We start from the raw sequence: 13,522 nt of genomic DNA on the forward strand, positions 1-13,522 counted from the left end.
TTTTGATTATTTGTAGAGACAAGGTCTCATTATGTTTCCCAAGCTGGTCTCTAACTCCTGGGCTCAAGCAGTCCTCCTGCCTCGGCCTCCCAAAGTGCTGGGATTACAGGTGTGACCAACCACCTCCAGCCTGTGAATGTTCCTAATGCCATTGAATATATGCTTAAATATGATTACAGTGGTCAGTGTTGTGTGTATTTTACCAATAAAAACAAACTGATCTTACATAAAGAAAAACAGCAATTAGAGGTGCCCCAGGAGCCAAGTCTTGGGTCCATTGCTTATTCTAGCTTTGATCTCATGGTTGTTCTTCTGAGTTAGCTTCTCATGAGAAAGGTACAGGATTACCACACAGAGATGAGGGGAGCTCTTTTATTCCCTGACAGATTTCTTCATCTAGGAAGTTGTTCCAATTTCACACAAATGCCTTTGCCAGGATTAAAACCACGTTCAACAGATATCTGGGGGAGATGTCTGGGGGAGGGAAAGCAGCCTTACCCCCAGGACTCTGGAATGGGACCTTTGTTCATACTTGCTTTTTCATGGAGCGCTTCTTAGTCTTAGCCCCCTGTCTATCAGGGGGCGGGCCAGACCTTTCTCAGAAAGAAAACAGAGCTGTAAATTATATTTGATCGTACCAAAGTTGTTGTAGATTTTTTGGAAACATGAATGAGAATTTGATTGAGTTTGAATGAGTACCCAAATATCTAAGAATGATTGATCTGTGTTTCATTGGAGTCCCTTACCCCTGAAAATCTGGGGTCAGTTAACCAATCTGATGCACAAGGCTCTTTTGAGAAAATATAGCTGGGGTGTATAGATTGGGACCCTAATCCATAAAAATTATCTTTAGAGTATCTGTTTAGAGTCATTGTGGGTGTATTTGCTTATTTGCCCTGTATATTTTCCTTTTCAGGAATCATTAACCAATGGCAACAGGAATCCAAGGATAAAGTGATTTCCCTCCTGTTAACTCATCTGCCTTTGCTGAAGCCAGGAAACCTCGACGCAAAAGCAGAATATATGAAACTGCTGCCCAAAATCCTGGCTCACTCTATTGAACACAACCAGCACATTGAGGAGAGCAGGCAGCTGCTGTCCTATGCTTTGATACATCCGGCCACTTCTTTGGAAGACCGCAGTGCTTTAGCCATGTGGCTGAATCACTTGGAGGACCGCACGTCGACCAGCTTTGGTGGCCAGAATCGAGGCCGCTCAGACTCTGTGGATTATGGACAGACACACTACTATCACCAAAGACAGAACTCCGATGACAAGCTCAATGGGTGGCAGAACTCTCGGGATTCTGGGATTTGCATCAATGCCTCCAACTGGCAGGACAAAAGCATGGGGTGTGAGAATGGCCATGTGCCCCTCTACTCCTCCTCATCTGTCCCCACCACGATCAATACAATTGGAACCAGCACAAGTACAAGTAAGTTCCAGCCCTTTAACGTAGTCTGGTTTGGCGATTTGCTGTGTATGTGGCATGTCCCGCTGACAATGTCTGTTCCGTGCACCCAGTGACCCTGGGAGAGAAGGGCTGATTGGAATTGGCTGTGGGAAAGGGCCTTTGGACCCCATATTTGTTGCTGTTTGACTGCAAAGATGAAAATACTGGGAAGGTAAAAGTGATTGATGGTCCAAATTTGGGTTATAAACAGGCCAAAATTAAATACAGAGTAAATGAAAGAAGGAAACTTCCCGTTTCCACAAACAGAAATGCCTTTCACCCATGTCTTTCACCCTGGGGTTTTGGATTTGCCGAGACACTGAGTTACCGTGTGATTCTCTAAACCTAATTCTAACCCATGGTTAACCAGCCAGCCTCATGGGCTTTGTGCTTTTTCTTTATTTTTCCCCTCTTTTTCTTTCTTTCTTTCTCTATCTCTTTTTTTTTTTCCTTAAATTTCACCCTGGAATGTTTCCTCCCTTTGCATTTTCTGGTTTTAATTCCCAATTGTTGGGGTACTTTTTCCCTGACCAGTGGGAGCAGGTTTGCTAACTGAGAATGCTGCCGTGTGCCGTGGCCTGGTGAGAATGCCGTGGACTTGCTCTTGCTCCGTCCAACCCTTTAGGAGAGGTGGGTCAGGAACTGCTTAGTGGGCAGGGAGAGCGGAGGACAGCCCTCTGCTCTTTTGACCACTAAAGCAAAGTACTATACCCACAGCTGAGCAGTGAGGCTGGGAGTCCTCTCTGTGTCTCCCCACTGAAGCCAAGCAAAGTAACGAACACACCATTGGTGCCCATATAATGTGGCGGTGTGGAAGTGCACCCCGCCTTCAAACAGTTTTCCTTAATGCTAGTTCGCACCTATCCATGAATGCAGTGGCAGTGCCAACATAACTTTCCTGAAGGAGTGCTTTTGCAGTTAGACCTGATGTGCCTGCCTTCATGCAGCAACCCACAGTTAAAAGATATAAGAGGATTAGTAACTGGGGCCCCAGCACAGAGGTTCAGGCCTGTATTCACAGCACTTTGGAAGACCTAGGCTAGTGGATCACTTGAGGTCAGGAGTTTGAGATCAGCCTGGCCAACATGGTGAAACCCCGTCTCTACCAGAAAATACAAAAATTAGCCAGACTTGGTGGTATGCCTGTAATCTCAGCTACTCAGGAGGCTGAGGTGAAAGAATCGCTTATACCCAGAAGGCAGGTGTTGCAGTGAGATGAGATCGTGCCACTGCACTCCAGCCTGGGCAATAGACTGAGTCTCAGGAAAAAAAAAAAAAGAAAAGAAAAAAGAATCGGCAGTGATGCCTTCTTGGCCTCTGTCTCTACTTGGATCTCTGGTTACCAGGGCTCTTTAAATGGCTTTCTCAAATAGGTAGGATTGTTGAATTATCACTACATGAACTAAAACAGTACCTAAGTAGAAAAACCAAGGAAACACTGAAGATACTGCATTGACATTGCTACAACATGGGATTTTTTTACATTCTTTTTTCACTTTTACATTTAGATATGGGTCACTTGCACATTTTGGGAATTAGGTAATTATTGCATCTTAATTTATTGTATAAGAGGTTCTGATGACAGTCAGTATCTTTCACAGACTATACTGCAGCAGGAGCGGTTCACTGGTCTCTGTGTGACAGGGAGTGATGGCTGGGACTTCTAAAGCAGACACATGCAGCCTGATGACAGACTCTTGGCCTGAGTTTCCTGCATTAGCAACAGAATCTAGTAATTGTTACAAAACTCTTTAATAGCTGGGAGAGATGCAAGCTCTAGGCTACCTACCCTCTTAAAACTTGGTCTTTTGTATTTTAAGGGGTTGAGTTTTATGACATTTGTCTTGAAGTTAGTCTTGGGTCATTATATATTTCTACCTACTGATTTATACATCCAGGATCTGGTCTTGACAAGATTAGTACATTTAAGATGGTTATCAGATTGTAGTCAACAAACACTTATTTCTGGCTGTGGCCACCTAGCCAGCCCTACAGAGAGTAGAAAATTTGTAGATGACTGTCATGGCCTTACCGAACTCTGAACCCCTGTGTAATACTTGGGTGGGAAGGACTTGGAGGCTTAACTAGGTGACTAGATGACATATCTCTGGGAGAAGGCAGGCATTGGAGCCCTCTTGCAGAGCATCAGAGAAGAAGATAAAAGAGTTCAGATCTCCCCTCCAGAGAGTTTCGTTCAGACACTTATGGCCAGATCAACACTTGTATGTCAATAGTATCTCTTTAACAAAATGTGAATGTCATTGCTGTACTTCTTTGCATTGTCTGTGGTAGTTCAACCAAGTGGGTCAAAACTGCAAGCCTTCAGGTCACTTGTTCACTGGTGCCTCTATCAATAGACAGTGAGCACCTGGGAGGCTGCCCAACAGAGGGAAGAGCAAGGACTTTGGCATTAACGCCTCCTAGGTCCAAATCCCAGAACTGCAATTTGCTACCTACAACTTAGCCAAGTAATTTAACCTCTCCGGTCAAGGTGCCCACTTGTAAAACTGGAACATTCACCATATCTACCTTCGAGGGTTGTGGTGAAGGTAAATAAGGTTATGTAAATGCCCAGCCTGGTTAGAGCAGCCACGGTAGGCACTCCAGGGGTGCCTGTTAGATGAATAAATAAAAGAAACTGGGAAAGACGGTAAGGAGCTAAGTGTTAATACTGATATTCAGAGTCTGTGCCCTCATTTTCAGTTCTGATGGGTGCTTGACATAAGCATCTTACCCTGAGCCCAGGGCCAAGCAGAGTAGTCTAAGGGGCTTCGAATATGCTGTGATTTTTGGCCATTCCACCACAATAGAAATTGAGTTGGACTTAAGGCTTCTTCTACTGCACCGAACAGCTATACTTTCTACCTCTTTCAAAGTGGAAAAACAAACTGCATAGGACAACATGATGATAAAAACAGAAATCAATTAGTGGTATGCATTTACAATTATCAGCCACATTCATGATGGTGAACGAAAGGCAATCAGAAAGCCACCTCTTTAGGTTTTATTTTTGTTTTTCACCTCGGCTTATTCCACTGCTATTTTATTCCTCAATCATTGGGCCTTCAACAGAGTGCCTTAGCATTCGTGGTTTCCTCCCCATATGGATTCCCAGTCATTCCACTACCCTGCAAGTGCTGCCTGCCCGCCTTCTGCGTGTCTAGCACTGTGTGTAAGTCCAAGCTGAAGACCCCGTTTCTACTTCCAAGGAGCCTATAATTGGAGAAGAGATGATATATTAATCAGTCTCACAATTAAAAATTAAATATTCCTTTTTGCCAGACTTACCATCCATAGAAATTTCATATAACAATTCATGAGTTATATAAAAGTGCAGCAAAATCATACTTAAGAGCTGCCACAGGGCATGTAGGATGAAGTGCCAGTTGAATGTGGATCTATCCTGTCAGTGCTGTGAATGTACAGAATGGAGAGATCCTTGTGAACTGGAGGCTCAAGAAAGCCACTTTGGGAAGCCAATGTGGGAGGATAGGTTGAGGCCAGGAATTCAAGGACAGTCTGAACAGCATAGCTAGACCTGTCTCTTAAAACAAAACATAGCTTGACTGGAAGCCATGAGTGTGGGTGACAGAGCAAGATGCAGGAAAGAAAAGAAAGAAAAAAAGAGGATGGAAGAAAGGAGGGAAGGGGAGAGAGAGAGAAAGAAAGGAAAAAGAAGAAGAGAGGGAAAGAGAGCAGAAAGAGAGAGAAGGAAGGAAAGAAAGAAGAAAAGAAAAGAAGGAAGGAAAAGGAGGAGAGGAGAGAGAAAGAGAAGGGCCAGGCATGGTGGTTCATGCCTGTAATTCCAGCACTTTGGGAGGCCAAGGCGGGTGGATCACTTAAGGTCAGGAGTTCAAGACCAGCCTGGCCAATGTGGTGAAACCCTATTTCTACTAAAAATACAAAAATTAGCTGGGCGTAGTGGCACACACTTGTAATCCTAGCTACTGGGGAGGCTGAGTCAGGAGAATTGCTTAAACCCGGGAGGCGGAGGTTGCAGCGAGCAGAGATCATGCCACTGTACTCCAGCCTGGGCAACAGAGCGAGACTCTGTCTCGAAAAAGAAAAAGAAAGCAAGCTTTTGCAGGGGAAGTGGAAAATGAGCTGAGATGGAAAGGGGAAGGAGAATCTGGAGCGGAAGGGGCCCCTGGGTAGGAATACGCACTGGGAGCTAAGGGACCGGGGTTACAGTGTGCAGGCAACGTGGAGGACAGTGAAGAGGAAGGACAGGCTCACAAAGGGAGGGGAGGGAAGGCAGGTGGTAAAAGTAGGCCAGGGAAGGGGATATGAGTGCCTTGAAGAGGCCAAGCATTTACATCCCAGGCACAAGAGGGACTTGCTGTATGGGGGAATGGATTGTCTGTGGGCAAACCAGATGAGTGGCCTCCGACAAATGCCAAATCAGCAAGTGTCAATGTTGTGAAGTAATGAAAGTATCATTAGGATAGGAGCAGGTGTGGAGCAGAAGGAATGGATACTAGAAGTGTTCCTAGGTGGAAATATTAGGATTAGCATTCAGTATTGACATGGGCATAGTTTTTGGTTTTTTTTGAGAGAGGATCTTACTCTGTTGCCCAGGCTGGACTGCAGTGGTGTGATCATGGCTTACAGAAGCCTTGACCTCCTGGCTTCAAGCTATCCTCTCGCCTCAGCCTCTTGAGTATCTGGGACCACAGGCACGCACCACCACACCCAGATAATTTTTGTATATTGTATAGAGACAGGATCTCCCTGTGTTGCCCAGGCCGGTCTCAAACTCCTGGGCTCAAGCAGCCCTCCAGCCTAAGCCTCCCAAAGTGCTGGGTTTATACGTTGAGCTACCACGCTCAGCCTGACATACATTATTGATTTGATTGATTTTTTCATTCACTTAGAAAATGTTTATTGAGTGTCTACTATGTGTCTAGCCTGCTCAAGGCACTTGGAACGCAGCCGTGGCTAAGATAAAGCTGCCTTCCCTCGGAGCGCTGGCAGTCTGGTGTATACAAATTGTAGTATATAAAGTATATGTGTGGTAGAAGATGACAGGGGATATGGAAATGAGAACAAGGGTAGGATCAGGTCTACGTGGCGAGGTGATTAGAGCGTGAAGCAGGGTGGTCAGGGTAAACCCCATTGAGAAGGTGGGGTGTGAGCAGGGGGTTGAAGCGGAGGAGTGGGAGTTAGCCAAGTGGGCACCTGGAGCAAAGAGTATTCCAGGCTGAGATAAAGCTGGAGCAAATATCCCAAGGCAAAAGTGTCCCTGACTTGCTAGGGGGAAAACAAGAAGGCTGGTGGCTGAAAGGGAGTGAACGAGGTAGACGATGGAAGGAGAGGCTGGAGACAGAATGGGCATTGTAGGTCATTGCAAGGACTTAGACTTTTGCTCTCAATAAACCAGAAAGCTATTGGAGGATTTCCCACAGATGAGTGGTATGATCCAACTCACATTTTAAAAGGATTTCTTTGGCTGCTGCCTTAAGAATAGATAGGGTGAAGACAAAAACAGGAAAACCCGTTAAGAGTCTGTTGCAATATTGCAGGCAAGAGTTGATGGCTCAAACCAGGATGGCTACAGTAGAAGGGTGAGAAGCAGTCAGACTCTAGATACATTTTGAAAGTAAAGCCAATAGGACTTCCTGACAGAATAAATGAGGGGTGTAAGGGAGAGGATTGAAGGAGGACCCGGTGTTTTTTGCCTAGGCAACTGGGTGTTATCAGTTGAGACAGGGAAAGTCTTTACCGGGTAGAACAGGATTTGGATTAAGCTCAGAAGTTCAGTGTCATATACGATGAGTTTGGCATATCTGTTGGAGATACTGAGTAGGCAGTGGGATATATGAGTATGCAGTTTGGGAGAGAGAACTGGTCTAAAATAGACATTTAGGAGCTAGCAGTACATGGGTGGTATTTAATGCTGGGACTAAATGAGATTGCCAAGGCAGAGAATGTAGATGATAAAGAAGGCCAAGGCCCTCAAGCCTGGGCACTTCAACCTGAATGCTGGAGAAAAGCAGGGGAAGTGGTAAAAGAAACTAGGGAGAAACCCCTGAGGTTGGGGAAAACTCAAGTGTGTGTGCCTTACAAGGCAAATGAAGAAAATGTTTCCAGGAGGGAAGAGCGATCAACTGAGTAAAATGTTACAGATAGGCTAATGAGATGAAGACAGAGGATTGACCACTGGATTTATCAAGAAGGGAGAGCAGAGGTGAAATTGAGAGCACTTAGCACTTGGTAGGCATTTAAGGAATGAAGAAAGTTAATGACTCCAAAGAGATTAGAGGTACGAGGGAGACAAACTGGCCACATGCTAGATTTTGGATGTATGTTGATGTTGAGATGTTGGAACACTGAGATGGAGAAAAATGATGCTTAGAAGGCATTACAAATTGGTGATAGAGGGCAGGCGCAGTGGCTAACTGTAATTCCAGCACTTTGGGAGGCTGAGGCAGGTGGATCGCTTGAGCTCAGGAGTTCTAGACCAGCCTGGGCAACATGGTGAAACTCCATCTCTTTTTAAAAATATAAAAATTAGCTGGATATGGTGGCTTGTATCTATAGTCCCAGGTACTCGGGAAGCTGAGGAGGGAGGATCACTTGAGCCCGGGAGGCAGAGGTTGCACTGAGCTGAGATCACACCACTACACTCCAGCCTGGGTGACAGAGTGAGACTCTGTCTCTAAAAACAAAAACAAAAAAAGAAAAAAGAAGGGCTATTGTTACAGAGTTTTGAAGGATGAGAGTAGGATAAGGCTGAATAGGAGCCAAAAACTAAGTCCAAATCTAATGAGAATCTACCTATTTTCATTCATTGAGAGGCAAGAGTATCTTTTATTAGTTGGAGAGGTTAAATCGAGTGACATCTCAAGGACCTGTTCTACCATGAGATAATGGAAGAATGGGTTGGGATAGGTTGAAAAATCTGTTATGCAGCCTTCTGGATCGCATCAGAGCACTTCAGAAGAAAGAGAAGAATGTAGTTTTTAGTGCCTTGTTCTAGTAAGGCTGCTTTAAGGGTATGCTGACTAGGAGCAAGAATGTGCATGTTCTTCACCATGAGCCTGTCAGACCAGATAGAACCAAGGTATTGGCTGTAACAAACCTTATACGAGGCTTGGTCAACTTTGTTTCAGCCATCAGGAGCAGGAACAATTCCAAATACAGGCACATAGAACCCAGATTAGCATCTCTGGGTTTGCTTCCTGTCTGAGGCCTGCTTACAGAAAAAAGCAAACCATTCAGGAAAAGAGTAAGTATTTCCTGGCTTGCTTAAGAGCCTACAGAATTCCCCTGTGTGGTGGTCAGTGCTACCTCACTTGCCCTAGATTGCCTTTCTGACCCTTGTCTGCTCTTCACTGGTGGACCTGGACCTGGAAGAAATCTTTGTGCTACAGCTACAAATGAAACTTGGTTTTATTCAAATAATTGCAGCGCTTGACTTTTCTTTGCATTATTGACATTTGAATTTGAAAGCATGCTGGCCTTTGTTAGCCCCAACATGAGGGAAAAACTCAGAAACTTTGGATACCTAAATCATGTCAAAATGCTCCATTTCATCTGTCCACTTCTACAGATTCGTGGCACATTGTGGAATCTTAGTAATTATTTCATTAATCTTGATTGATTTCTTTTCTGATGATAAAAATAATCGGTTTGATACCATAGAACATAAAAAGTACATTAACAATGATAACACATACCTATATAGTGCTCACTATATACCGGGTACTGTTTTAAACCCTTTAAATAAATATTAACTCATTGAATCCTCCTGACCTCATGATGGTGGTATTACTGTCATCCCCATTTGATAGCTAAAGGAACTGGATCACAGAAAGGTTTGGTAATGTGACCAGCGTCACAGACCTACTAAGTAGTTGAGCTGGGATGTGAATCCAGGCTGTGAGGCCCCAGAAGCCGGCCTGTAAACTGATGTTATTACATGCCTCTCCCTCCTAATCCTATCCTCAGAGCTTGATTGAATGAGTAGTTAATAGATTTTTGCTTTTCTCTGACTCTGGATTTGGCCCCAAAAAGACCCTCCAGCTTCCGTGGTCTCCACAGCCCGCAAGTGTAAGACGCTGCCTGAATTGCCACATCTCTGTGACTCTCTGAAGCAGGGGAGCCACTCATGTGCTATCTTTGCACCGACCCACACACCTCGGTGTCAGCTCTTAGCAGTCTGAGTCAGTTTTTGGTTGCCATTTTCACCTGCCCTTCCCGACTGTGAGCTCCTCGGGGATAGGGGTTGTATTTTCTTTATCCCTATTTCCCAGCACCTGGGATAATATGTGGCTCAAAAAGTCATAGAAATTTTGGAAATGGCAAATTGCTGGCACAAATTCAGCTCCAGTGGCAGAGCGCCTTGTTGGATGATGGCTGTCTCTTGCTAAACCCAGATGTGGCCTCTTAGTCCTCCTCAATATGCCCCTCTAGGCAACCACTATAATTCAATAAGAGATGGCATGTGAGCTGAAGCTTGTCTGCCCACCCTGCCATAAATGTTTGCTGAACAGTAGGGACTTCATAAATTCCTGGGCTCACTAGGCAGTTGTTCATGAAAATAATGAATTTCCAAAATAAACAAGAAAGTGTCCCTAGGAAATCACTAAATATTTGGTGATAATATTGATCGTTTAGCCTTCTGTCACAATCATCTTCGTGACATTTATTGTTACTCTTGCTCCTTTTATGACTTACTTGAGCAAATCAGTTTTAATACTAACAGACTTTTAAAAACATACTGCGACCTCGATTATAGAGGTAATTATACGAATTTATACATATGATAAACTGCCATAGTTACAAATTTACACCCAAAAAATTAGCGATGGTTAAAAACAGCTGAGATCTAAATAAGGCCTATAGTCTAGTTAGTTGTATTGCATTAATATTGAGCTTCTGGTTTTGATAATGCAGTATTCATATGTAAGATATCACCTTGGGGGAAGCTGGGTGATGGGTACGTGAGGCCCCTGGGTAGCATTTCTGCAAGTTCTTGTAAATCTATAATTATTTCAAAATTAAAATTTAAAAAACAAAAATTACTTGGGATATTCAGTGCCTGGATTTTGTGGGGGCAGGGGGAGGACATAGGTTTGGGTCTTTGCCTTCCTGAGGGGTAGAGGGAGTCCTTGCATTTATGGAAAGGAGAGCTGCTAGGCCCCATAGAGCCAACATCTGAAACCAAACAACTTCAGCAAGCAAAGTGCACGACGAGTGGGAGTGAATCTCAGGAAAAGTGCCTCCCTTAGTAGCCCCTGATTTGCAAGTGGAAAAAATCCTCCATTTCTCTCAGCCCCTAATGCAGCAAGAGCCAGCACTTTCAAAGGTACTTGTTTTGCTCATGAAGTTCTTCCTCTTCCTTCTGCCCTTCACCTTTTTCCACAAGGACACAAACCACTTCAAGTGCATTTCAGTCAGCCTGTGAGAACCATCAGAACACAGATATTCAAGAGAGGGAGAGACACCAGGCAGCTCAGCTCTAGGTGGATCTGGCAAGGAAACCTTTTCAAACGGCCTCTTGGAACCTGAAAAAGAAGGGTGAAGCCTGGAGACCCTGATTCTATCTTGCAGGCTGCAGGTCATCCCCTCCCCTCCCTACCCCCGCAAAGCCTCTGGAGCACTGAGGTAGTTTGGAGTTCCTTTGAAATTTTCGTGGAATTATTTTGCCTTTTACCAGCAGACTTTCCTTCTCAGTGGAAAATTTCTTCCTCCCAAAAATCTAGCCAATCTGGCATGTAGCTGATAAATTCCATTATTTCCTTAACCCCTCATTTGCTCCTCAAAGAGGTAACTAATGAAAGAGTTGGTTTGCTTTCTCGGAGAAGCATTTATAACAGCTGGCATGATATATTTTTAGCTTTAGCTTCCTTCCCCTTTGGGGGAAACTTTTTTTAGTATGGCACTGGCCTTCCTGATACATACTACATTGTAAACATGGCTCAGTGGTATCTCAGAGGACTTGATGTTGCCACCGGCTGATCCTTCTCCTGTTTCCAAGAGTGCAGGGTTTTACAGGACTATGATTTTCCTCATCATGCCTAGTGTCTGTTTTCGAGGTCTTGGGGAAGAATGATCAGAAAAGTGCTGTAGTGAGCAAGAAGCCTGCTAGCTGATCGTGTGTTGGAAATCCCTCTGCCTGGAAAAAGGCAGAGACCTCCATGGGCTGCGTGCACCTTGGGTCATGAGGCTGTGCCCTCCATCCCCCATCCAGGAGGATTTTTTTAGACTTCAATGACAGTGAGGGTTATTAAACACTAGATGAGCTACAGAGGAAGACAGTTGTGTTCTCATTCCCCACCAGACTTTAAAAATAGGATGGATTCTGGCTGGAATAAATGGCTTAAGTTGTACTAGCCTGGAAGAGGGGAGGAGGAAAGGGGAGATGAGCAGGATGGCTTCTGTAAGACCCTTTTTGAGCCCTGTAGTCTTATGATTTCTATTATTTCACAAGAATTAGAATCATAGACTAACTATAGCTGTTCTACAAACAGACAAGAAAACTTTTAAATTTGCATTTACTGATTTTTTTTTTCTTTTAAGATTTACAGGGTAAACTCAGGTTACACTAAAGAAAGATGTCTCATGACTGTAGCTTACACATATCTTTGATATCTTTAATTTCAAAAAAATTAAACCCCCAAATTTCATGGTCTCGGGTTCCAAAGTGAGGGTAAATCTTCGTGGCATCAGCTGTTGTCAATCTACGGTATATTTTCTAACTCTTAAACACTAAATCTCATTCCTGCCATCCCCCTTCCCCACCCCAGCTCTCAGCATCCCCCATCCCCACGCCAGCTCTCAACATTCTATTAGGTAAAATACATTCTCAGAAAATCTCAGGTATCAGTCAATTAAGGGCAGGGTGTGGAGATGGGGAAGCCAGGTGAGCAGGGGGCTCCCAAATCTGGAAAATGCTATAAAGGGTTTTTGTGCGTTGGAGGAAGGCTAAAACTCCCAACATACTCCAGGGTAGTCATTCCTTGCTAAAAATTTGGACCATTTCCACCGACAAATTCCATGGCTAGAACTAGACAGTAAAGCCAATGGCAGTACAGGGTTTGCTTTAGAGATTTGTTTCACAGCCAGCCTTTCTGAGAGGCATCCTTTTGGAAAAGCCCAGCAAAACCCATATGGAGCTAAAAGATTTATAATGGATTACTTTATGCTTTAGTCTACTGCTTTGCACAGCAAGACATTGCTATTGCTATATAAAGAGAATTAATTATAAGGCTGTGAATGGTGTTTTAGAGATTCAAGTTGGGGCATAAACAATGAGGCAGGCTTGATCAAGAACAACTTTGAAGTCAGACAAGTTGGTTTTAAAGTCCAGTTTTTCCAACAGCTAGATGCCTGGTTATGGACAAGTTACCTGACCTCTAAGCCTCCTTTCCTCCTCCATGCAATGAAAATAAATTTCAGTAGAAGACTTCTTAATTGACTTGATCCGGATGGGTAGTTGACGCATTCATTGCAATAACTGTTTAAAGGAGGGAATCATAAGAAATAAGACTTTAAATGCATAATTTTATCTTAAAACATAAATATATCCATTTGCAGTCTTTCATATAGCATGGATAGCCTTTCCTCTGCGAATAGAGTATCTGACAGGTTACTGTATGTCTTTCCTGCATAAGTCTCACCCTTAATGCATCATTGTCTGATTTCTTTAAAATGGAGCAGGAATTTAAAGGCATTTGCAAAAACATCAGAGCACAGACTCTTTCTAGACTCTAATTTTTCTTTTTACAATTTAGCTTGTAGTTTTCTCACACACACTGAATTCAACAGTAGATTTTTAAGCAAAAGTAATGAATATTTCTAAAGCATTTAACTACATTTTTTTTGCAGTTAACTTTATAACTTGTATGTCATTGTTTCTGTGATACATTTTATAATTACATAGGTACAATAAGTACAACTGGCATAAACACATTCGGGAACAAGCTGTTTGACCCTTGGTGGACCTACAAGTCAGCTGGTGGGAGCAGAAGGGCACAACTAAATTACAGTCCTAGGGCAGTCGGTGAGCCCTGAGCACCAGTAAGTGGTTTAAAGGGAATGGAGAGGAATGGTTGGTCCAGCAAG

At 43.7% G+C, this 13,522-nt stretch overlaps 1 protein-coding gene across 5 annotated transcripts in view; it reads left to right on the forward strand.

Moving 5' to 3' along the window:
* Positions 1 to 13,522, forward strand: part of SAMD4A (sterile alpha motif domain containing 4A) — a 227,871-nt gene that overhangs the window by 135,324 nt on the left and 79,025 nt on the right. For all 5 annotated transcript variants that reach the window (XM_037731568.1, XM_037731570.1, XM_037731569.1 and 2 more), the window contains one exon: positions 917 to 1,435. In XM_037731568.1, the coding sequence (XP_037587496.1) occupies positions 917 to 1,435 (519 nt within the window). The remainder of the gene's footprint in view (positions 1 to 916; positions 1,436 to 13,522) is intronic.

Source organism: Cebus imitator, unplaced genomic scaffold (genome assembly GCF_001604975.1).
Source record: "Cebus imitator isolate Cc_AM_T3 unplaced genomic scaffold, Cebus_imitator-1.0 Scaffold407, whole genome shotgun sequence".
In the NCBI taxonomy this organism is placed as follows: domain Eukaryota; kingdom Metazoa; phylum Chordata; class Mammalia; order Primates; family Cebidae; genus Cebus; species Cebus imitator.